At 46.1% G+C, this 25,920-nt stretch overlaps 1 protein-coding gene across 1 annotated transcript in view; it reads left to right on the top strand.

Annotated features, from left to right (window-relative positions):
- The window catches only part of LOC131264084 (T-box protein H15-like), a 44,270-nt gene that overhangs the window by 14,114 nt on the left and 4,236 nt on the right, over positions 1 to 25,920 (top strand). The window contains exons 4-5 of the mRNA XM_058266372.1: positions 18,204 to 18,489; positions 22,320 to 22,564. Coding sequence (XP_058122355.1) covers positions 18,204 to 18,489; positions 22,320 to 22,564 — 531 coding nt within the window. The remainder of the gene's footprint in view (positions 1 to 18,203; positions 18,490 to 22,319; positions 22,565 to 25,920) is intronic.

Genomic DNA, 25,920 nt, shown 5'->3' with positions numbered 1-25,920 from the left:
GTGTAGAGCTCGTTAAAGAACTGTTCTCGTCTATCCAACTCATGAGAACTTCAATATGTCATTCCTTCCAAATGCGGGGTTCGCTAGCCCTGCCTTCTGTAAAACATCACCAATCCAAAACATTCCCTCATGCCCTCCCATTCGAATCGGACGCTCACGACGGTTGGATAATCGTTTCCAATAAGCTGTCGATGAGAGTGTGAAGAATCTAAACGCCTAATCGTTAGTGTCACCCACCGAAACCGGAGATCATCGGAATGCCTCCCGTTTCCCGAACCTCGTCCGGCAACGCTCCGCTTTCCAAACGTCCGCTGTCTAGCCGTCGGGCCGGCTTAAGCTTCGCCAACGAAACAAACATAAATTATGCAAATTCAGTGACCACACTGTCGATCGCCTCATGCCATCGATCGCTCTTCTCTTCGGTTCCCCGTTGTCGTCGTCGTCGTCCAGAGGTGGCAACGATTTGTTGGCATCTTGTTTCGTACATTTGTTTGGGTGCTGTTTTTTATTTACGCTCCTTTTCTTTTAATGTGAGGATTTTAGTCACCTGAAACGCGCTCATTATCTGATTAATTTGTAAATTCATTAATTTTCCATATCTTCCCGAAGTGATCGCCCTCGTCGTCGTCGTTGTCGATGGTCGATTCGAGCTTGTGTTTTCTAATGTGTGGCCAGGTTGGAGGACTGATCGTTCACCCATCGATGAAAGGTGATACCTTCCGCTGGCCGTAGACTTTTGTCGAAGAAAAATCGTCTTCCGAACGAGTGTTGACAAAGTGTTGATCGAGTAACGATCGAACGCATACTAGCGCTCCACCTCCAACCTCAAACGCCGAGAATCTACGGGCGAGGATTAAGAAGGGAACCTGTTCGTCATAAATTACGACCCGGTTGTCAACGTGTCCATGCAGCGTGTCAGCGTGCAAAGCGTCCGGCCGAAGTAATGGCTCAGTTTTCCCGGGCTGACAATGGTGGTCGGTTTGTCGTGCAAGAGATCCACCCCGGGGCTGGTGGTTCCCGAACCTGCCACTTACCGTTCTGTGGTGATGGTTGGTTGTAACCCCGGGGTTGGTGGGACTCCCGTTGATCCCGGGGTCCAACCCGACACGGGTAACTATGCAATAGGCAACATTCTTTTCTGCACGGCAGGAGGTCTTCGACGACGATCGGCGATAGAATACCGCTGCGCAACCGGTTGACAACTGAGGCATGCAGCTGGCATTTTGTTGTTGCTGCGGCAACAAGCCGATAGGATCTCAAGGTGGTCGAGAATAATTTACACGATTAAGGAGTTGATCGGCGTTTGCCTTAATGAGTGTTTAATTACCATTATTGAAATGCTTTTTAATTGCGTTGCATCAACAACATAAAATGGCAGAGAACAGAGTAGATAAATTTAAATAAACTTCTTTGATACATAAATCCTAACCAATTGCTAACAAACTGGTTTCAAAAACTGGCAACATGGTTGCATCTTCGACACTTTTACTTACCCCTTCACCGGACATGGCCATGAAAACAATGTCATTTTCACCACCTCCAACGGCCGACATTACACCACCCGGTCGCAATTAGAGCATTATCGTTATTTATCGCACATAATCACCTTTCGGTGGGATAGAATTGTCAGCGGCAAAAAGAAAAGTTGCCACGCTCGCCATTACCTCCCTGTTTTTTGCCAGTCGTTCACTTTCCTTCCGTTTCCTTATGCCGTCAACGCGTCCACGGGCAAATAAATTACGAAAATTCAACACCACCCCTCTCGTGGCCGCGCTTTCCCTGGCCCTTGGACACAAATGGTCCTTTTCATCGCAAATGCGCTTTTATTTTTTTCAAGTCACCCCACCCCTTTGGTATGTAGATTTCCCCCTTTCCGGCACCCCTACCCCAACCAGATGCGTGGGGTGGCCGAAGTGACAAGAAATGAAATGTGGTGGAAAATTATGAGCGCAAGGAATGGGAACGTTACAAACTCACAGCCATCACCGGAATGGCAGTTGACAAAGTTTTCTTTTTTCACCCGTTGCCCACAATTGCCAGGTAATTTAGATTTTAGGCCAGCGACAGGGAGGAACGGTGGGCGAGGAAAAGCGAAGGGAAGGCCTAGCCCGGGTGCATATGAAAATTTCCCAACGACATGCGAATCGATCATTAGCAGGTATTCACTCAAATGCGGGCCACGCGGTAATGGCTTCACTGGCTTCACTTTCGCCCGGCGGTTCCGAAGACCACCGCAAGGTTGGTGGCGAATTTTCCAAGACACTTTAGCCGAGCCGGTGGGTTCGGGTTCTCGGACCACCGACGACGAAGACGGGACGGGTTGATTCCGGTTGATTCGGTGTCAATCTGACGAGGGCACGCGTGCTGGTTTTTGAGCACCCGAGGTCAAATTAAGTCATTTCGGGAACTCCAAGGCACCAAGGCAGTTCGTGAAAACATTTCGGAACATTGGTCGTAGAGTTAATGGAACAACGTTTATTTGTTCTTTGAGTTTCCATACCTCGAATTTCTAGTAGCACGCGCTTCATCGAACGGAAAATCGCAATCAGCGGAAGCCGGAGCGGGAAGAAAGGAAACAAAAAGACAAATTCACAAGCTCACAAAATACCACCCCGAAAGGGTCTTTTCTTTTTTTGGGGGGGGAAAGCAAAGGGTTACCATACGCACACGACAGGCCACCGAAGGCACCGAAGATTAATCACCAGCGCGAGTGGCGAGGTTTATTCTCATCATAAATAAACATCTACTTAAATCCTTCCCCGGGCGTTCCGGGCCTTTCGCTGAGAAGGATTCCGGTACGCTTCCGAGCCGGAGAGGCCAGAACTTGGCAAAGTTCGTAGCCAGCACGGAGGGACCCGATCCCAGCGTCGATGGGTCCGCTCTCGCGTAAGAATAATGACTATTTTGACGTTTCAATATAGGTACACAAATATAAGAATAACGATGCTCATTTGTTACGCTTCATCGCGCGCACTGGAACTGTGGCGTCCAGTGTGTTGGGACGCATGGACACATTGGTGGAAGGTCTTTTTCTCGTGTGTTAAGGTTCTCATTGAGGTTCTTTTCGCTGGCAGTTGCCGTTTTTGGAATAACGTGAAGAAGGGATGAGAGGTTTCGAGAAGTCGTTCCAAGGAGTCTCCGAGAGTTCGAGCAAATTTTTCATTTTATTCTAACATTGAATGGAAAATTTAAAAGCATTTCTTAAATATAAATTAACATTAATATAAACTAGTTGAGGTAAAAAAATTAATAAAACATAACCAGCGGCCACCTCTAGGGCGTTCGGAAACGGATGATATCACCCTGAACTGCGTAACGAATCGATGGGACAAATGCGAAGACGATGCTGCTCACTACCGCCTTTTCTCAGTAGTTGCGGGCTTGTTTGTGTGTGTGTGTAATCGTATTATCCTGCGTTTTCGGGATTTTTTCAATTAATTATTTGTTTGGAATTTTAATTTCGTTCCACCTTCACAAATCCCGGGCGGTTTACAATCCCGCGGGGTTTGAAAATCGAAAGGAAAGACACACACCGAGTCCCGCCTTGGGTACCCTTTTTGTGGAAGGCAAAATACCCCCGGGGTAATGGAGAAGGGAGTGGAAGGGAAAATATGACACACCGAGCGAAGAAAGGAAACGACAACGAGCGGCCATTTGTAGCTGCATTTTTATGGCCACCACCGCAAACACCTTGGGCGTGCGCAGCAGGATCGAAACCGGTGGGGCCCCCCCAGGCTGCGGGTCCAGTGTCCCGGAGGGATAAATATTGTCACCTTCGGGTTTCCGTTGTGGCACGCATTGTCCACAGAGTCCGAGAGCCCGACCCTAAGGTTCTCGAGAGGAAAAACGGACGCAATAAACAAATATGAAAAGTTGCATGAAAGAGTCGAACAAATGTACTCGTATTTATCACGCTTGTTCGGGTTTTGCCCATCACGGAGGGATGTGGGCTTCTTGGGGTTCGCTGCGACGTTTCCGTGCCAACAAGTGTTGAAAGACAGATACGGCCACCCACGGGCACCCCCCTCCCAAGGGGTGGACGAGCATCGGACGAGCACGAGAGGATTGGTTTGGGAGATGTCAGGAAGCCGATCCCCGATGGACCACCGATCCGGATTCGATTTTGTCTCACACTTCCAGAGTGTTTTGAAAAATTTGCTAAAATTAGAGGCCCCGAAATTATGGGTTTCACTCATTTTTTTTTCGCTCTCCTCACCCAATCCTCGTTCACCTCGACGACGTTTTCTTTGCAGTGCGCGGATGGATGAACGGTTCGTTTAGGAGCAAGGCACCCGAACCGATATTCTCGACGATTCGGTTCAAATGGTGATGACTGACAGGCGGCGCGGTATCGACGCCAATCAGGGTGTTCCCGGAACCCCGAGGGCCATCACTCAAAAACAAAACAAAAACAACAACAACAACAAAAAACAACCACCGTCCGGACATAACCGAAACCGCCGCCGGGCAGGTCCAAGTTCTCGCCGGTCCAAGAATCGGAGTGTTGTGTCGAAAATAGTGATTAGTACTTTTTCGGGTACGGGTTTTGGAAGACTTCCCACCGTTGAGGAAAGTGTTAGAAAAGGCGTTACCCTGGGCGCGATGGTGCGGTGTGGCCACTTTATTATCATCAATTTCCGCTACCCGGAACAGGCGGAGGGGAGGAAAGCTCATCACGCTGGCGAAGGAGCGGTTAAGACATTTCGATCATTAGCGGGATAATAATATAATTTCAAAGAATCTCTCGTTTTTTTTCCCTCGAAACTTCCGCGCCTTCCGGACGGATTGCCTTCCTTCGGTGTCAACGATGGTGGTCACCGAGCGTGAGGTAGTTCTACGTGGTAAATCCATCAACAGCTTGGGCGATGATAATACTTCTAGAAGATTTTTTTTGTGGAGACTGCAAGGCTTTAAGAATGTAAAAACTTCACAACAGGAATGAACACTGGGGAACAAAGCATTAAAATATCGCAGAAATGCTTTTAAAAAAGAATGTACCACCATCAGAACAGGTGCTGACCTAGAAAGCTAATAGCAAGACAAGATGAAAAAACGCGCTCATAATTTCATGCGAAACACTTTCCCTGTCGGTACCTGCTGGAACGTACATACTTCACCGATAACTTGTTTACATGCACTTCTGGAGAAATTACCCAACACATAGTAGTGGCCCGTCGTTAACCTTGGCCGGGCGTGTACGCGACCGGATCCCAGCAGAATTCCTCACCTCGTGATGAGCCCCGGGAACAGCATATCGTTTCCAAATGCATTTACAAAGTCGTTTATCACCCGATATCGCCGGCGTGGCACATAACCGACCCTAGTACATCGAAATGCAAACCGAAATAACTTCATCAACTTCTGCCACCAATTCATTAACCCGGGGAACCTTTCCCGACGGACTCCTCGAAGGTGAGTTCATAAATATGTTCCCCGGGTTCTTAACCGTTTTATGCGAGCTCGGTGGGCAGTTGGGTAACGAAAAAGAGAGGGGAGAGGGGGGGGGGGGGACGAATGAAAACATCACCACCTTCTCCGGTCCAAGTGCACACATTTATAGGCTTGTACGCATGGTGCTCTTCCTTCCGATAAACTTTAACTTCATGCACTCAACATGCTCAACAACACCTTGAAGCGCATCCGCGAGCGCATCGAAAACAGCATACCTCAGGGTCATAATTAATTTACAATCCCTCCTCCCCGTTGCCCCCCTCGACATTCCTCGGCCGGGGACGAGTCGCTGAGTCCCGTTTGGTGCGCGCGCGCGCGCGCTCATGAGCATATGAAGCATATCCAGGCTGGTCTCTGTTTTTTATCCATCCGATCTTCCGATGTGTGCGATTATCATACGCATAGTTCGTGGTCTTTTATGCTTGTTTTCCGTTTTTATTGCCTTCCGAAAAATTATAACCGGACCCGGTTTTCTTTATCTCCTTGTGTTTGTCCCGCGCGAGGTCAAGCGTCGATCCGTTTAACATAGTTCGGAGTTGTAAAAATTTGTTCCATTTCAATTTTTACTCACTTCAAAGTTGTCGCCCCGTTCGAACGAGGGGACGGTAAAGGGAACGATCGTTATCGAGGGCCTTAATAAATGTAAATGCCCCAAACCGACGGAGGGATCAACGCAACGGTCCTTTTGCCAGCGGGAACAGTGAATTTGTATGTGAGTGTTTTTTTTCTTCCTATTTTCTTCCGTTTTTTATCCTCCGGCGTATGTTTGCAGCATAACTTTTAACGCCTCGTACTCACATAATCCCGTGTGTGTGTGTGTGGTGTTGAATGTCCTCGCAGATACGTTCACAATTCGTCACTCGACAGGTGACTCCGGGCTCCGAGGAAGAAGGACACTAAGAAACGCAAAACGGAAAAAACGAAAAACACATAAACCGATGCCAAACGGAACACCCGTCGCGGTTCCGATGGCGTGGGTTTATTGTGGCCGGTGAGTGGCTTTTATTTGTGCAAATCCAAACGTGCAGACGTCGGTGCGTTCCGTCGAATTAATTAACCTTTTTGGCAATTCGGTTGTTCCCGCATCGCGATAATAAAACATCCCACAGCCAGAAATAAAGAACGCGCCGCGGGTTAAGCGAGGAAGGATTCATAAATTTCTAAGATGATCCACGAGGCGGGTGGGAGGAAGAATAAATAAATATTTGCACACATGAAGGCGAAGGAGAGATGGAGAGAAAGAGGCCGAGAGAGTCATCCAAACCCACCGGAAGGCATCGGAGTCTGCTTCTGCCGTTTTCCTGCCGTTTCCCGCTTAAAAGTGGCAAAACGATGATGGCATTTAATTAATATATTATTTATTATAACTAATTTACGATTTCGTTGCGCGCCACCGTCTCGCCGGATGCAAACGAGATGCTGTTTTGCATGCGTGCATCTGCATGGTTGCAACCTGGAACGGCAGGTTTCTTCTACTTGACTCTCAACCCGTTCCCCTGCAAACCTCTTCTCACCTCACGTCGAGGGAAGGACGATAAACATTTACGATTTCCCTAAACGATCAGTTGTCCCGTGCTTCGACATGTTCGGGACGTAATTTCGTTTGCTCCGCTGCTGAAGAAGGTGTGCGATTATTTACACCTCGTCGACGCTTTCGGAAATTTATTTCTTATTTTTTTTACCGACGAGCGAAGCGCTGAACATCGATAGAAACAAGGTTTAGTTACCATCAAGCCGAGCGGCGTTGGTTCGGTACCGGTTTTTAATTTTCCGCATCATAAACAGTCAGCCTTCCTCACTTTTTCTTCGTCAGATGTTGCCCCTTTCTTGGCGTAATGTGCACCTATTAAAGGGAAAAATGAACGAATCATTGCTTTGTGACGACAGATGGTTTTAATGTGCTCATCGAAGAAACCATTTTCTTCGTATGGGGGTGTTCTATCAAGGTTTTCGCGCTCCAGCCATAACCATTGGAGGGTGCATTTGGAGGTCGTTTCCTCAATTAAACCATGTTCTCTATTGTCGATTATTGCCACAGAAGGTTGTGATTGTAGGTAATTGAAATTTCCTTCTATTCAATCGTCGATGGATTGAACTCGATGAACTCCAGTTTCGATTCCGAATGAAGATAAGTGATTTTAGATAATCCAGAACTATTGCGATACGTAATCCATACGCTTCTATCATCCTATCCTGTATTTTTTGATGCCACCATTGAAACCAATTCCGTTTAATCTTATAGCGTATGAGAACCAGCGAGGAAAAGCGAAAACCGTTCCGAAACAAATGATTATGTTTAATCATAATCATTCAGTGGTAAATTGAAATCAGTTTTCCTACATTCGAAGGGCAGGAGGGGGAGAAGAATAATGTGGGTGCCGATGAGGCAAAATGTGAAGAAAACGGCGATTGAGAAGGCAATATCCGCTAACGGGCCGGAAAAGTCGGTGCCGAGGCCGGTTGTCGGTTTCGGAAAACGCCGGGATAATTAGCCGGATATTGCAATGTGTTAAATCGAGGGAGAAAAAGGACGTTTAGCTAGCGCATTCGGTTTATAGAGCGTGGGACAAACCATATCTTGGGGCTAAAGAAGCCTACGTTTTGATACCTTTTGGGTAAGTTAGAGTTAGGTCGATATTTGAAAATTCCTCTAAAGCATATTAATTATGTTATAAAATTGTCACATCATCGCATTTGCAATTCGAAATCTATAGCTCAAAATTTTCCAAACCAAAAACTTTAAATCATCATTCTTCAAAAGAGGATTACTTAACAACGTAATTATGAATTTTCTAAATCGTTTTATTGAACAAGAGAAAACCTTAACGGAGTAGCGTGCGGCCATGAGAAGAAAAATTTCAATTTTACCACGTCAACACAGACACAACCAACACAGGCTGCTTAAGCTCTCGCTACTTGCTTATGCATACGGGTAATTGAAAATTACCAGGCCAATTTACGTCGGCAGTCGGGTTTTCGATTTTGCGACCATGCGCGAACTCGAACGGCGAAGTGTTTTCCTCGGCAAGTGCCTCGAAACGGTCCATTCATTCTAGGAGAACGAGAAACGAAAGGGTGGAAGTATTCGCGGGGCTCCAACGGAAGATCGGATCCGATCGGAAGTTGCCACGGACGATGGAAAGGAAAGGGGAAAAAAGATAAAGATCAGCTTACCACTTTTTCTCCCTCGGAACTGAAGCACATCCATTCATCCATCCATCTATCCGTTCATCCATTCATCCTATGGATACTTGTTAATTTAACAACTTGCGAATGATCAAGCACATTCTGCACGATCATGTTCGAAAAAAAGGGTGTTCAAACGAAGCAACTTTGCCCTGCTCGGAACTTTTCCACATGATTGCCACGAGTGAAGAATTCTTCTGATTGTATCGCATCGCAACTTTCAGAAGGATGTAGGTTTATTACCATTTTTCTCTAAAGCGCGTTTTTGAGGGATCAATTCGGAACCAAAATCGTTGCTCGAAGCGGCACTTTTGTGCAACACTGTTTTTGACCGAGATGTTTATGGTACAAAAGCTTATTTTGTTGCACGTCAAGCTGCGACCGAAAAGCCGAAACGAAGCCAAAAGAGAAAAAAACGCAGCAGCAAACCCATTATGCAACAGCAAAGAACAATCCGCGACAAAACCGGGGAGCAGCGGTTTCGGAAGTCAAACGAAATTAGGGAAAATTCGCCCGCTCTGATCCGCCGCCCGGCAAGGAACTTGTAAAACTGGGGTGAAAGAAACACGAAATTGAAATTAGCATAATAAGCTTCCTGTTCTTGTTCGGGCATTAGGAGTGTCAGTTGCCGGAAGGCACGTTTGATGCATTCGGGGGCTCGTTCTCTTTTTCTCCCCATTTTACTTTTTCGGCAAACGAAGCTAATGCTGCGTTGCAAAGGGCGCAACATTACTGCACCAACGTTGGGCAAGTCCTAATGGAGCTAAATTGTTTTAAGTCGTCGAAGCGTGCGCCTTATGCTTAGCCGCGCGAGGATCACATGAGACCACGCCGCCGCGTGGTCCTCTTCGTTCAATTTTCTTTTCGAAGGTCAATCGACGCAAAGGGGTCAATGGGAAAATTAAAGGCCGGCCGGTGTTATTAAGTCGACAAATAGAGTGCAAGAAAAGGAAGGAAAGGCGTTATGTTTAATTTTGTAACTCTTGTTTTTCGGAATTTGTATGTCCCTTAGCGAGGCTGGTTTCGTCCGAAAGAAGTTTTAGCTTTGACAATGAAAGTTGTAAATTTGCGCATTTTTAAATTGAACCAAAACTGTAAGTTCAATGTCCGGGACTTCGAAAACGCCTCCGCAAACTACTGATGTTCAACTTATCGTGGGGGTTTTCTTTTTTTTTAAATATCTCTAGTCTCTAAATAAAAAACCACAGAAAAACCAAAGTCAAGAATAAGGTCCAACCTCATCGAAGCGGCACATGAAAAATGTCAGCTGGCCGATGATTCGTGAGCATTAGCGGATGTCATCCGTCCATTTCGTGGCGAGCAAGAGCAGCGAACGAAGGAAAAAATAACTAACATCACCTAGCCGGGAGGGTTGGTTGGGCGGTTCATGATTAAAATATGAGCCGTCTTATAAATCATTGGTCAGCGAGTGTCAAACCGCGCCTTACGGGCCCCTCTCGGGTGGTTTAAGACCTACCATTGGCTGAGAAGCGAATGAATTTCAGATTTGCTCCGTGTTGAGGCGATCCCTCCACGACCTGACGCTGTAAGTAGCCGACTGGGTTGTTGGTTGGGTTATTTTTCTTTCGACATAATTTTCCCGCAAACAACCGCGAGTGGTCGGCCCCAACTCTTCAGCGTATAAAATATAACGTTGGTTGGTAAATTAAAAAATAAACCATCGTCAACTCACAAGCTCAACGATTGTTAGCGTGTCAGCGCGGAGTTGGGTTTCGGGATTTTATCCAGTGCACAATGAACTTGTTAAAATGTTTTATGACGTCTGCCTCGGAAATGCAACCTGAAGCGCATAGTAATAGACATTTTTAGGTTTGCTTAATAAAACACATTTACAAATACATCGCCTCGTCATTGCCTGTCGCCATCAAAATGGAGTCAACAGCACAAGTGCATCGAGAGACGGAGAGCACCACAAGTTGGTCACTCTTTATCTACTTCAAAGTTGTTCACTTCTTCTTTACTGTGTGTTGGTTACTTTTTCACCCCCGAATCGTTCCGCCGTCCGGTGGGAAGAAAATGGCTGCTACTTGTGTTGGAATTTTATTGGAACTTGTGATTTTTTTTTCCTTTCTTCTGCGGCGACTTTAACAATTCCGCGCTCAATTCACCCACGGTTTCGGTTTTAATTGGAACTCTTCGCCGCCGTCACGCTTCGGCGATGATTTTGGGCAGTTTGTGATGAGATGAAATTGACTCACAAATGAGACACCTGATCAACACAACGTACACACACACACACGCGGGGAGTCCGGTGTCCAGCGCCCAATAGGTGCCTTCGGATTCCGGTGGATTCACCCCACCGATTGTTTTTCTTCTCAATTAAAGCTTTTCTTGCTTCTCGGGAGCTTTAGCCTTCGTGAACTTCCAAAATCAACGGTACATTTTATTTAAGACGTTTCCAAGTTGAGAAGGATATTGCACGAACATTTGAACGACGGTTTGTTTGTACAGCTTTTGCCGCTAATGTTGGCGTTAATTGATTGTTCCAATTGAATAACAATACCTGGTGACAAAAGCGCATCGTCGCGCTCGAATCGAGAACCGGTGGTGAAGTTTTCGTCACTTAAATGTTGTCAAATTAACTACGTTTTCTAGTTCGTTGTTCGATTCGATTGGAGAAACTTCCCCCCCAGCGTTGTTTGTTTGAAGACAACGTATGGCTTTCCCTAAGGCGATATGTCATTACATTATTCCTCCAACGCGTTTCTTTATCGTTCGCCACCGGTTCCGTGACCAGGTTTTTCCGTTTTTGCACAATTAAATGACGCGAAAAGGAACAAAACCAAGCAAAAAGAACCCCCTCAGTCGGTACGGAAGCAACATTAAACAACAACCGCTATCCGTCGCGAAATCAGGTCGCAATGCATTCTACACATAATTATCATCATCATTACGAATAATCGCTCGCCAAACCGGCCCAAGCGACAAACGTTACAATTTCCCAGGGAACAACAAAATAAAAAAAAAAAAACAAACGGAAGGTGCAGAAGCGCCGATTCAAATCGTGCCGTGTGCAACGTAATGCATCTAACAAAAACATAAAAGCTGAACCTCGGGAAGGGATGGGAGATGCAAGGGAAGGGGGTAGCTTAAATAAACACCTAACGAACCCGATACACACCAACACACACGAGTGTAACGATTATCATGCGAGCTGGGAAAGGGGGTAGAGGTGATAATTTTTATTCGATTAGCAATGCAACTGCGAGTGCAAGCTTTAGTTTGCAACAGTTCTTTCTTTTTTTGTATGCCCGCAGCATTGTTGTGTGGCCATTGTTGCCGTGGTGCACAAACGAAAGGGGTCGAAACTATACTCCTTAGTTGTTATTTTTGTCACACTTTCTGCGACGATTTACACCAAGTTTTGAGTCGCCTTCCAACCAAACCCCGTTTTCCACGCGCTGGACAGCAATCGCGTAGGAAAAGTGCGGGCTTATCAAGGGCAAGAAAAACGGCCAATTCGAGGTGCGTTGGTAGTGGTGTAGGAAAGCGGGCACTTACATAAAATGCCCATCACCAGTAGCTGCAAGAAGATTGCACCATCCCTAACCCTTGCATGGTTATTTCATATTTCCCAAGGATTTTATTGTTGACATGCACAACCTTTAAGGGTTATTGGAAAAATATGTTAAAACTATTCTTTTCAAAGACTTTTCTTTTCTTTCAACTGCAACTTTGTAATAAACTGTACAATTTTTATTTATTATTCCTACATGTTTTTCTTTTGCGAACATGTCTCACACCATCGAAGGGTTAAAAGTGCATAACAAATATGATGCAGCCGGAGCCAACCAACACCATTGCACAATCTCTTGAGCTGCAATAATAATTGAGCCCATTTCCTCCCGCCCCTCACCGCATCCTCTACCCCTCCCCCCATCGTTCCTACACACCGGCGATGAGGGCTTCCTTAATTTCCCTTCATCGACTTCTGCTGGCCAGCAGGATGGAAATGGGGGGGGGAGCCCTCCGGAGTGGGGCCGGGTGTTGGTGAAAATTAACACTGCAAATCATTATCGCGATCGGAAAGCTGTGAACAAGCGGCAAAACATGCTTCTGCGTTCCCTGCGCCATCATCGGGAGGTGTTTGTGTTGTTTCGCTGTTCGTGCCAGTTCTTCTTTTTTTTCGCACTCTTTCTCGCTGCACACCACTACACACACCGGTTGGGGCCCGGTGCAGTGTCCCGTCCCACCCCGTCGTGACGCGGGCTGGATAAGAGAATGGGTGGTCAGTACGGGGAGGGGGGAGGGGGAAAGAATAAATATACCTACTGCATCGATGCAATACCCCGGCCAGCGAACTAAATACAATAACCGTTGTGAGGCACACTTTGCAAGTAAGTTCTAAAACAGTCTGTTGCGTGCGTGCATTGCGTGCGTGAACCCAGCTCCCTCTCTCTCTCTATCTTTCTTTCATGGTTCTTAACGTTGGGGATGCACTTGCAACGTGTTGCAACGAACACCGAGCCAATTTCTCGTGTGTCCCACAGGTTCCAGGCCGTAGGGGCGACGAAGTATAGAATTATTTCGCGATCGGAAAGCCCGCACCTTCTAATCTTCACCGTCCTTTCCCAAGGGCACATTTCCCAGTTCCTTAGCCCAAGAAATGGAACATGGTTGAGGAACGAAGCGAACAGAAAGAAAAAGTACCTCAAGCTACCAGCGGTAAAAGAAACGAGTAATTATTTTGATTAAGTTCCGCACAAATGGAAATAAGCGACCTTTGACGAACGGGGTATACGGAGCTCTTTGCCTTAAGGACACGCGGGAGAAAAGGAGTGAAGCAAAACAAAAAAAGTGTTGAAGAAGCAGCACACTTTGATTGATGACATAACTCCTCACGCTGCTCCTCCGCCGTCCCAGCAACGCTGTTGGGTGGTGAAAATGTGTCAATTGCTGGATAATTGATGTGCGTTTCGTCGTCCACCTCGACCCAAAGGCCCGAGGGAGCGGTGATTTTAGAAAATTAAAGACGCATAATGAAGATGGAGAACCTCTTCAGGAACTCATTCACGCTAGAGGATTATTTATTAGGTTTTTCTTAGGTGTTTTAACTGAGCAAGTTTAATGTAGTTCAAAATAAATCCAATGTAAAACATAATACAAGAATTGAAATAACATGCTGTGTTTATTTCCAAACTAAATATTTCCCTCTCGAGCAACAATCAGCCTCGAAGCTTAAAACCAACTCTCAAACACGGAAGTGAACTCCTAAATTTGGTTCATTTTGAAGGCCGAGCCGAATCTCCCCACCATCAGCAGCTTCGGCAGCCGCTGATTACGTTAATGTGATAATGTTTCGTTTTCTCATCTAATTTATGGCCGCACGCACAACCCGACGCACAACTACACCACACCGTCAGTCGACAGCGTTGTTCAACGCCCGTTGCCGGGACCTCGGGGGGGTTCATTAGGAACATTTTTATCACATGGCCAATAAATAATAAAACTTTGCATCTCGAAGCGACCCTTTCCGCGGCCATGTTCACCGCGCCGATCGCACCGGGCCGGATGGCGAACAATGATCAATTATTCGGCGAGCAGGTGACATTGATTATGCTCGCAACATTTAGTAGGCAACACGGCGGCGGCCATGTTTTGCGCCACAACGCGCGGTGACACGATGACGAACGGTGGCTTAATTAAGTGACACCCGGCCCAAAGGGTCGCCAAAGTTTTAGTCCGAGTTTGGGTTTCTTTGCGCGTCCTTCCGTCTCCGTTGGTGGTTTTGTTTGGCGGAAGTGTGGCTTGAGAAAAATATAGAGAGAGAGGGAGAGGGAAAAAGGTGACGAACCCGAAAGGTTCACCGTTCGTGTTCCCCGTCGGGTGACAATTTCTGGTTCAAAACTCTTGCACCGCAGGATGAAAAGCCCTCGCGACAGCCTGTCATTCATTTGTCTAGTTACATGTCAACCGTGTGGCAGGTCGGAAAAATCGGACGTTCGCGGAAAACGCACCCAGTGTAGCGATGATTGTTCTGTATTGTTAAGGCGTTAGGATGGCGACGGCTGAATCGGACGGTTCTCTAGAGGGTTCGGTTGGAATGCAATGGATGCTGAATGTTTATGCGAAGGGAAGGATGAAAAAAGTGTAGTGTGGAAAAATCACTTTTGACACCAGGAACAATAAGTTTAATTGACCGGTATGAAATGTGGCAAGAGAATTCGAGCCCGGTTGGAGAAAGGCATATGAAATAATAACAAGAAATTTCTTAGTTCTATTTTAACAAAATCCTCATGTACGAAGAGTACGAAGAAATAATTGTTCAATGAACTTAATTAATTGCAAGTGTACAATTTTTATTCCCTAAAAGTTAATCAATTTTCAAAGCATTCCTCCCCGCAAAAACCATCCACAAACCAAACTTCTCGAAACCATCCGCTACAAATCTGGTCACATTTTATTGTGTCATGCTATCTAATGCAGTCATCATCGTCAAACCTCATCGTTTCGGCCATAACCCAACACGCAACTCCAGACTTATCCCTTGTGCTTCAACCACACGCCTGGACTTGGAAAGGCGTCGTCCTCAGCACGGATTCGTTCCGGGGTGACCGGCTCTATTTACCACCCCGATCTCTCGCTCTCCCCGAGTGGTCATTCCGAGTGGTGTGACAACACGACACCCGACCGAAAAAAGGGCCCCGAACGCTTGCGTTTGCGTCTACGGAGGGCGCACAATTTATGACCAATGTACGATAATTTTGTCCAATAATCATAACCTGGGTAATCTTTGTAGTAAAATCTTTATCGCTCCACACTAGTGTTGCGTTGCCTCGAGCTCAAGAGGGGAGAAGCGAAGCAGGGGACGAAGCTGGACAACCGAACACCGAGGCGTGTTACAATTCGGTGGCTAAAATCGTCGTCCCAATCTCGCACCATTTCCACAACATTTCAATGTTGCGGGGTGAAGGGTGGAGCCCGTTCGCTGACCAGCGCAAATGGTGACCATTTTCGGTACACCCATACGCCCCGCAGATTGGCCGTGGTGGTGCTGGGCGTACACCCACACCGCCAGACCGGCGAGTGAGGACATAAATTTAATTGAATAAAATATCCCCACCGGGAGCGCGAACAATGCAACGTTGGAAGGGATTGGCCGGTAAGCGGTGCTGGGCAAGATCGAAAAAGGGAGAGTTACTCCACACATACACACACACAATCGACACCCAAATGGGCGCTAATATCTCAATCTCCACCCGGAAAGCACGGGCACAAAAGGCAAGAAAGGACTCAACGTTTATCAACCGGTGACAATCGGTTGGCACTGCATGACAAAGGAGTTTTCCCGGGGGTTGCCGTAATGTTGCGATTCGTTTTGATTTGCTATGCACATTGTAGAGGTTGGTTCTTGTATCAATGTTTTTACCGAGGTAATTTTGTTTAGGGTGATACAATGTTTCCAATAGGAACTAATTTAATTTAATATAAGTCTTTTGTTACTTCATTTTCTGTTTTCAATTAAGTAAAGTATTTTTTAGAACAGGTTTTCGATTTTATTTATTTATTTATTTATTTATTTATTTATTTATTATATTTATTTTGATTAGTAGGCATGATAATGGTTTTCATCATTAATGTTTAACGCTAAGCTTCTGATGGAAAATAACAAAAATATGCTTTTTTCATTACGAACATTTATTTTAAAAAACTTGAGACATTTTTAGAAAATATGTTTCTTGTTGAATATTTTACCAAAATTGACCTACAAATCACTATATCTTACACATAAATCCTTCAAAGCGCACAATACCACTTGGTGGTGATTGATGAAATTATTTCTCGTGATCGTGAGCATTACGACTTTCCCCCCATTTTACTCCCGTTCGGTGGCGTTGCTGGAGATTAAGGGACCTTACCCTCGTACAAGGTGTTGCACCGTTGGTGGGTGGTGGCTTTGTTTTGCTACTCTTTCGACCCGATGGCGTGCGGACTGGAATGGTCGGTACCTTTGTGGTGGTTGAGACCCAGCCAAGTACCACCTCCCACACCCCAACCCAAAAGCGGATGTCTAAATATGAGGTGTGGATTTTCGTTTTTCAGCAACAGCATTAAAAGCTGTCGTTAAACGTAACAGTAAGAAGGAAACTACTGGTGTTTGATTTAGGGCTAGGGCTGGTTGGTTTAAGACTGAAGTAGGAATCATCTGGAAATTTTGTAGACATGAAATTACGGGGATTTAAATGAAAGAACATTCTTTTTAAACAAACAGCCTGTATGTCGTTGGACGACACAAACCACATCGACCTCCCGTGAACGAAGAGTTATCCATCCGGAAAGATACTATCGATCGATTGTTGTCATATTCATAAGACTGTTGTCAGGCGGCGTAGAACTAGAGACGACGTTTTGCATGTTAACGGACCCGACGTAGGGACTCCCGTTTCCCCCAAACCCCCCGAGGGGAAATCCGTTGACGGGTTCCGGATCGGTTTTGCGTATTTTCCGGCCTGACGTTGCCATTTTCGTGTCGTGTGCGTGAGCCGCACGGGAAGATGCGCGCCCCGGATAGACTTTGCGCATCACTGCACCGATGCAACGTGTCGATTAAGAACAAGTTGGAGACGAGGTAGCGAGAGAAAAAAAACACAAAAAACAGACAACTTGTGAAGGGTTCAAAAGCGAACGGAATAAAATAAGATACACACAAAAAAAGGGGTACACGCACAACTATCGCCAACGTTGAGGCAAAGGGGGCTCACAAATTAGCAATTATGAATTATGTTGCTTATCTGCAATTATCGCGCTTTAGTAAAACCTGTAACGGAGAGCAACAACAACCAACGAAAAAAACAACTTACACACCATCAACAACTGCTAACGTTACACGAAAGCTCACAGGGTGTTCCACGAGGTTCAAACGGAATAGTTTTGCCCGAACCTCCGAATAGTCCAACGTATGCGTGAAGGTGAAAGCGGGAGGCTTTCGAGGGTGTCGGGGGACCTTTGCGGGTGGCCGCCATGGTGCCATGGTTAGGGACGCGATGCTGCTGCTGCTGCTGGATAGCGTGCCGGTTCGCATCGCCGACGGACGGCGAGGCTGTTAATTTTCAATTTTTGACATCCACATTCCGTTCGTTTCGGAAAACCGTTCGTTTCCATGTCGAATTGACTGTTGACAGGTTCCTGCCGGAGAAACCGTTCGGTGGCCAGGCAAAGGCCGGGAGCATCGAAGGTACAAGTTGGCCTTCCGTTACGCTTGTGTCGAAACGTGTCGAAGGTGGCACGAAACCCGAGCATTCCACCGAGCTGCTCTCCTTTTCTTCGTTAGACGTATTTTCTACAGTCTCTTTGGGATTTATATTCTTTGCGTTTATTTTTGCTATGTTTAGTTCCATTGTTTTTACTTAAGATAGTCTCTTTTATCCAAGTTCTAAAATTCAGATAAGAAGGAGTTTCATTTAACTCGACAAAGTTTAGACAAATATCGATCATACAGCAATAAAACTTGAGCTCCATGGGTGGCTCCACTGACAGGAATTTCCTTCTGAAAACATGCTAACCACCCCACTTCCCTTTTCTTTCTCTCCCTCCTCTCTCCACAGGCGCATGTTCCCGACGGTGCGCGTTTCCTTCTCCGGCCCGCTGCGCCAAATCACGCCAGCCGACCGGTACGTGGTGCTGCTGGACGTGGTCCCGGTTGACAACCGGCGCTACCGTTACGCGTACCACCGGTCGGCCTGGCTGGTGGCCGGCAAGGCGGACCCGCCGCCCCCCGCCCGCCTCTACGCCCACCCGGACACCCCGCTCGGGGCCGATGCCCTGCGCAAACAGGTTATCTCGTTCGAAAAAGTGAAACTAACCAACAATGAGATGGACAAGAATGGGCAGGTAAGTCGGATCATCTCCAGCTACTCAAAAAAAAAACCACCCCTGACTCTAGAAGGAGGCACCCTCACATCCCCTCCACCCCACGGAGGGAGCAAGAAATTTGATACGATCTTATAAATCACGGCAAAACCTCGGACCCCAAACGAGCGGAGCTTCGCGATCCCGATGACGATGACGTACGGGCCCCGGACGGGAGGAAAAGTTGATTAATTTGGATTCATTAGCCAGCGGACAGGCAAAACATAACCTTTTGGAGTCCCGTAGGGACTCAACGATCGTTTCGGGGGTGGGCAACCGTGCGGGGTTCAGCGTGAACGAAAACAAATTATTTACACGATTTTTGTCTGTCAAATTATTTCAAACTGACTTAATTCCCGTCCTTCAACGTTTGGGTTGAAATGCGTCCCCGGGCGCCTGTGATGGGGATCCGACCTGCCAGCCAACGGTGGTTCTTATGTTTCAGGGCAGGTCCACCGACGCGGGCTACCCTATTCTTCGTCACTTGTTCATCTTGATCGAAGGCAAGAAGGCAACAAGGCCCTGGAGTTGAGAAAAAGAAGCAACCAACCCCAACTTTCGGGGGCAAGAATGTTCGAACGTGACACACCTACCGGTTCTCTGGGCGCTCATACAACTTTGATCACCACCTCCGGCACAAACTGTCACCGCAAAGAGGTCCAAGATCACCAGCTTCTAGGAAAACGAGCCGTGGCTGGATGTTATTTAAATTTTCCCAGAACTATCTCCATTGCGACGGTTGGTGGGGGAGGGGAGGACAAGAACCTTCTGGTGGCGCCTCGGCGTTCGGTGCAGTGATACGACTGAGTTCATCTGTTCACTGTTTTGACAGATGACAAGTGCATCGTGACACGATCCATTAATTATGAGACGCACAGACGCGCCTGGAGGATGGGCGCAGGTTAGACTTCTTTTTTTTATTGTGGGTGTATTGGAGGCGTTAGACGACCGTCGTGCATTCCACGGGTGAATGGTATGTTTCGAGGTCTGTTGCATTTATTTCTTTTCCTTCGGTTAGTTACTTTTTGTGCCCGCGTTCGGAGGAGAATGCCACCGTTCTCCCAATCTGCTCCCTCACAAAAGATTTCCGTGGAAAATTTAACAAGCACAAGGGGAAAGGGAAAATCGTAACGGGATGTCATTAATAATCAACCTCATTAGCCAGGGGGAAGCATCACTCGTCAGCGTGGCTACGTTTTGTTGATTGCTGGCGTTATCCGATGGAGATTGGATGTACCGAGAGATTTGATTTTATTTTGACTACAAATCTTGATCTTTCTCAAATAACTATCTTTCGAGTTTATAAACAAAAGAAAGATGTGTGGAAGAGACAAATAAACTCATATTTATCGCGAAACCTGCAGAACGTTGTCACCTTTTGGCTTAAATATTGATGCATATTTAATTATGAAAGACGATGCTCATCAGCGTTCCAGCATTTGGCACCAACAGTCGATTGTACAGACCAATCGAATGAAGCGAACCCAACGACTCTCCGTTTCACTAAATCCGTCTGGCTTTAGCACCGTCTCAAACTGGTTGGAAGCTGCGGGCGTTTCAGTAGCGTCCAGGGTGCTGAAGCGTGGTCCACCTAGTCCAACCTCCGGGTACGCAATCCTTCTGCCTGGCCACAGTTTCTCCACCGGCCAGCGCGATGTGTTATTATTTATTGAAAGGATACAGCCATAAAATGTATAGAATTTCTCGCGCGTTTATTTATTCGCTGAAATTTTAACGCTCCATTGGCAGCAGTCTCAATCCGACGGACCGAGCGAAACCCCTCCCTTCTAAAACCCCATCTTCAGCACTCTTCGTTGGCCCACCAGCTTGGAGCAGACCACACCAGAAAAGGCGAGAAGCGTAAATGGTGATTTGATGAAACCGATATCGATCTTTTCGACGGCCTGGAGAAAGGCCAACGGGGCAAAACGCAAATAGTGGAGCCCTCTTAGCAGCGTGGACGATGGAAGGAGGGAAGCTCTCCCCGGTAGGGAGAGGAGGGGGGGGGGGGGGGGGAAATAAATATCAATAATAAAGATATAAATATCTAAGACATCGATACAGTGTGCGAGGTATCATCGTTCATGTTTCGAATTTATGACATCCTCCTCCGCATATTTTCTCGTAATCTTTTCCTACTGCGGACTCGAATCCGGACTCCACCACCCAATAGCCACACACAAACACACACTCACAAACTCGTCTTTACTCGCCCATTCCGGTCGACCCCCTAAATGGCATTCCCTAACTCAGCTACGATTCTGACAGCTTACACCGGGTATATGTGTGTTTGCTAGAGCACGCGTCTAGATTACGTCTCGCGAATGGGCAGATTAAAAAGGAATTACATCTCAGTCGATGACGGGGGCGAGGGCGAACGCCGGGTTGGGAAAGAAATGGGAAGATATAACAGGGCTAATCTAAAACAATCTCTCTCCCTGGGGGAGATGTCATCCTTTATTTGCCGCTTGCGGCCCGAAGGGTGGCCATTTTGTTTCGAACTCTGGTTTGTGTTGGACAAACGTTGGTCAGAAAAGGTGATTGCTTAAGTGTGCAAAGAAATTGTTTTGATCACATAACCTTTGTTTAAAATATTTCAATCAAGTGTGTGTTTTAGTAGATTATAAATAATATAGAAAATATAAAACAACATTGTCTTGCTCCGTAAATCCTAATTGGCACCCCTTAAATCGAGTTCTTACATCCATTTTAACGATCATCACACCTTGCTCCTGCAACATACACACGCATTCGTAGCCTAACGATATCCTGTTTAAAAATACATTCTACCCTCAATGTTGCCAATGTCCGCCCGGAGCGTCGGCAGACATTTCGAGGGGTGAAGAAATGTAGCTACATAACCTTAATTCAAATGCCCACAGGGTGATTATGGCCCACGATGGACGGTGTCGGTAGAGCCACTTACTCCTAGCGAACGGATGGCAAACAGACAACCAAGCGAGTAGGCAAACAGACAAACAAACAAACAAGCCAACAAACAGTAGGGCGGGCAGAATGGAAAAATGAACAGTATCAAAAAGGAAGAAAAAACAAACGAAACCTTCCCTATCACCCAGCGAGTACAACAGACAACTACACTACAAACACTACGCCAGCCGGTGAAATACGTGTACGTTTGCGTGTTTTATTAACCCCCGGGGGTGGTTTCGCGCCTAATCGTCGACTAAAATGGCGGGATGAGGGTCGTACACAAACGACCTTCCGGGACAAAAGAGGGAACAAATAAGAGATAGGGAAGAACAACACAAATCGATGTAATACTTCGGCGAGGGAAAAGGATAAGCGAGCGATGTTATTGCGATGGCGTTTTTTTTTTTGTTGGTTAAACATGATGTAATGTTGGTTTGGGGTGTATCTCTTGTAGTGAAGAGATAATAATAAAAAAAAAAAAATAAAAAAAAAGACTTTAATAAGTCATCATTGCGATATCATTGCGATATGAAATTCAGAACATGAATAATGTGAACAAATTGATAATTAAAACAGTAAATTTGTCCGGAATTTAAATCTACAATAAACGGATTTGACTAAAATATTCTCGAGAAAAATATTTTAAAGTCGTCCTCTGACACTTCAATATCCTTGTATCCCTGAATGTTGGTAGTGGTGAATCTTATGTGGATTCCTTGTGCGAATGTTACCAAGCATGCGCACAAGCATTCTTTTCCCTTCGTTATCTTTCAATATGAAGAATTATGGTAGAAATCAATTTTATAAAGCACGAATCTAAGATTCTTTTTTCACCAATTAACGAATAATGTATTATTTTACAATCTTTATTTGTCTCCCAGATTGTCCTCAACTCCATGCACCGCTATCAGCCTCGGATACATCTGGCCCGGCTGGGACCGGGGCAAAGCATTCCCATCACACCAAAGGAGCTGGCCGACGTCGACCACAAGACGTACGTTTTCCCGGAGACGATCTTCACGGCGGTGACGGCGTACCAGAACCAGCTGATAACGAAGCTGAAAATAGACTCGAATCCGTTCGCCAAAGGCTTCCGGGACTCGTCGCGGCTCACCGACTTCGATAGGTGAGTTGTAGGAATAATGTCTGCTGTTTGTGTGCGTGTTTAAATTGTTCACAAAACAAGAGAATCTAGTTTATGATATAGGTAGTATTTTGCACTGTCTATCTTGCCTGTTCGATCACCTTATACTTATCAGAAGCCTTATGCTACCCCGCTTTTCTTTGTCCGTTCTCAACGCACAAGAAAGTAGCTCAAAAGCCAACGGCGTCCGAGCAATGAATTTAAATAAGAGCAGCTTTCCTCGGAGAAGCGAGGTGTAAAAGCACCATGTAACGACCGTTCAGCTTGTAAAAATATATAACTGTTTACTGCTCAAAACCTATAATTTTCCTATCGATGCACCTGCGCGGTGCATTTTAATGTTACTTTTGCACCTCGCAATGCTTTTACCGCGTGTGGCCGGGCCATAACGCTTTTTAAAACGTTGATGATGATCGGCATTACGGTAGCTACAAATTTTGTGCCAGACAACATCATCGGCAAAAATCAATTGATCTCGAGCCGTTTCGCGCGATGCAAATCAGCTGCTGCTGAGGCGGTTTTTGTAGTCGCTTCGCTCGGGGATTCGCCTGACTTGTCGCTAATTGGCCGAACATAAACAATCAATTTGAGGCCCGGGCTCGGGCAAACATAGACGAAAACATGTTTGCAAAAACGTAAACACAATCACATTCACGTCGCCGGCTTCGAGACGTTGCGGAGCGGTGTTGAAACAAGCCATAACATTTATTTCTTACACCTATTGTGAGGAAAAAAGCGGGTTTAAAAAAAAAGAGGAACGAAAATGGAAATGAAACCCTCACCGCCAGACGATACCGTGGTAGACGCTGTTCAATGTTGTACACCGAACGAAACAGGTTCACCGATAAAGGCGCCCGGTGCCGTCGTCAAAGACGACGCAAACCACGGCCGAAAGCCGAAGGCCGAAGACGTTGAAATGCTCAAACAAATCATCAACTCAAACGCCGCCGTTCATCATCATCATCCATCAAGCGGTGGCACGGTTTGAGCGTTGCGTAGCTTTGATGTGCCCTTTCGCGCCGTTAATGAACGCACCTCCCCCTTTTTTATGCTGCAACTGCACCCACCGAGGGGGGGTGCGGATAGGAAAAGCATGGTTGTGGGGGGGAAACACACCTAGATCTATGCTAGGCAGAAATAAATACTTGAACTGTTTTGAGGTTACAAGCGATTGAGTTGTGGTGCAATTTGAAATTACTGCTCGGAAAACGATTTCTTCGAGAGGAACTTGCAAGACATGTAGGAAGGAGAGTAACAAACGGAAAAAGTAACACATGAACGGGCAACCGATCGGCGAGCTCAGGGATCATTTCAACAGCAATAAATATAAAATGGAAGCGTGCGAGTGCGAATCGTGGACACGCGCGTTGCGTTCGGACAATTATTGTTGATTATTAAATTATCCTTTTCGGACACGAATTCTCGCGTCTTTGTTGTTTGCCGACAACTTGACTAAAACAGCCATCATGGATCTGGTGTTTTCTACTATTACGATACGTCGTGTTAATTATTTTTAAATATTTTGGGCTTGAACAAAATATTTTTATTACCGTTATCAATTTTTGAACGGTTTTGAAGCAAAATCATAAAATTGGGATATAATGGAAGATCGAAAATGATTGAAAGCTATTTCGATATAATTTTTGTGCTAGTATTAAATTGTTTGTGTTTCCTAGAAACATTTGGAACAAAAATGAAATTCTTCTTGGTAACATTGTGGGTTCTAAGAAAATGTTTATTACCTTGCAAACCTACGAAAAACATAAGAAGAATGTTCCTTAGTTCAGTCCTTCCGATCCTCCACAATACCATTTCCAAAGCCTGCTGATTTGTTGCAATAATGAAACATCGCTTCGTTCTCGCTTTGGCACGGACACAAAAAAAAACGAGACCTCTCTCGGTGCAGGGGGAAGGAAAACCGGAGCGAGAAAACACCACCAAACAGCATTAATATTCGCTCGCCACGTTTTGCGCGCGGCTGCCGCACTCGCGCGCGGTCTATAATTAGGGTCCGAAAAGCCGCCAACATCGCGGAATCACTTCTCATCCCGTCCGTTGCGCCCGGCTGAGTTTCCATGTTTTCGCTTCGAACACCCCGAACTCGTTACAACACCCCGTTAAGTATATGGCGCGGGATCGGCACCGAAACTTGGAGCAGTTGGAACGCTTTGGCAAGGAAAAAGGCCATCCAATGCATTTCCGCGAGCCCCCGGAATCGTCATCGATGTGGTGTCTTGAATCAATTTTCTTCTACGACGCGTGCAAGATTGTTGTGAACGGGTCTCGACGAGCGGGAGCGATTGGGTTATTTTTTTCACTTCTTGTACGCTATTTTCCCGGTTCTGTCTTCAGATGGGCCGCAGCCCCGTTCGATGTAGTTCCTCGAGTTCGTTTTTCACCAAGAAAAGACACCGCCCGTGTCTTATTGGGAAGGTGATAAAAAATCTCCGCATCATTGCGCGGAAAGCACCACGAGACGAGAGGAAGGAAAATCGAACGTTGATTAATGGGGCCGCTCCGAGTGAAACTGCGCCGATCGATATCCCATCATATCGTCGTTGGAGGAAAACGGAAAAACATCTACATCACAACCACCAACATCGATAACGTTGACTGTACATTGTCGTTCCGTCCGTCGGCATCCCCGCGAGTGCGCTTGTGTTGGTATCGATATTTTTCTCTCCTCTAGCGCTAAGACAATTATTTTGCAATGAACACAGTTTCACCCTCCCGGTCCAAAAAATGAACCCACAGTGCGATGGCGACGGTGGGAAATTTCAATCAACTGTCGTTGAGGAGTTCAGGTCCGCCAGCACTTTGCCACGTCTTCGTCTTCAGCTTATATGTAGCGAACCCGTTTGTCGTTGGAAGCGGAGCGGCTGGTTGGCGGGAAAAACCGAGGAAAATGCCGACACTAATGCCGCGCGGGCATGATTTATTGGGCCAATTAGTGTTATTGATTACTTTCTGATTGTTTTCCTGCCTTGCCGGGGATGGTGCGGGGATTTTGTTTCTTTTTCTCACCTCTTAGACTTTTGCTTGAAGACAGAAAATATTGTTTTTGTTGCGATGATAGGAAATATTGAAGAAAAATCATTGGTGAAAAACTACTTCCGCTTTAGTTTTGAGTACTTATTTAAAAGGAGTAATAATAGTGAAAATTTATTTACCACACCTTCAGAAGGTATCATAACTGATTCACGTAGAAAATATACCACTATTTAAAGCTACAAACACCACCATCACGAGCACCATAAATAGTTTCCTGCAAAGGCAACGGATTGAGCTGTTTAATAACACAGCAAGGGAGCATAATTATTTATGACAGTAACCACCGT

The sequence above is a fragment of the Anopheles coustani genome, chromosome 2 (assembly GCF_943734705.1).
Source record: "Anopheles coustani chromosome 2, idAnoCousDA_361_x.2, whole genome shotgun sequence".
Taxonomy (NCBI): Eukaryota; Metazoa; Arthropoda; class Insecta; order Diptera; family Culicidae; genus Anopheles; species Anopheles coustani.
The sequence above is the reverse complement of the archived record's forward strand: the minus strand, read 5'-3'. Positions and strand labels throughout refer to the sequence as shown.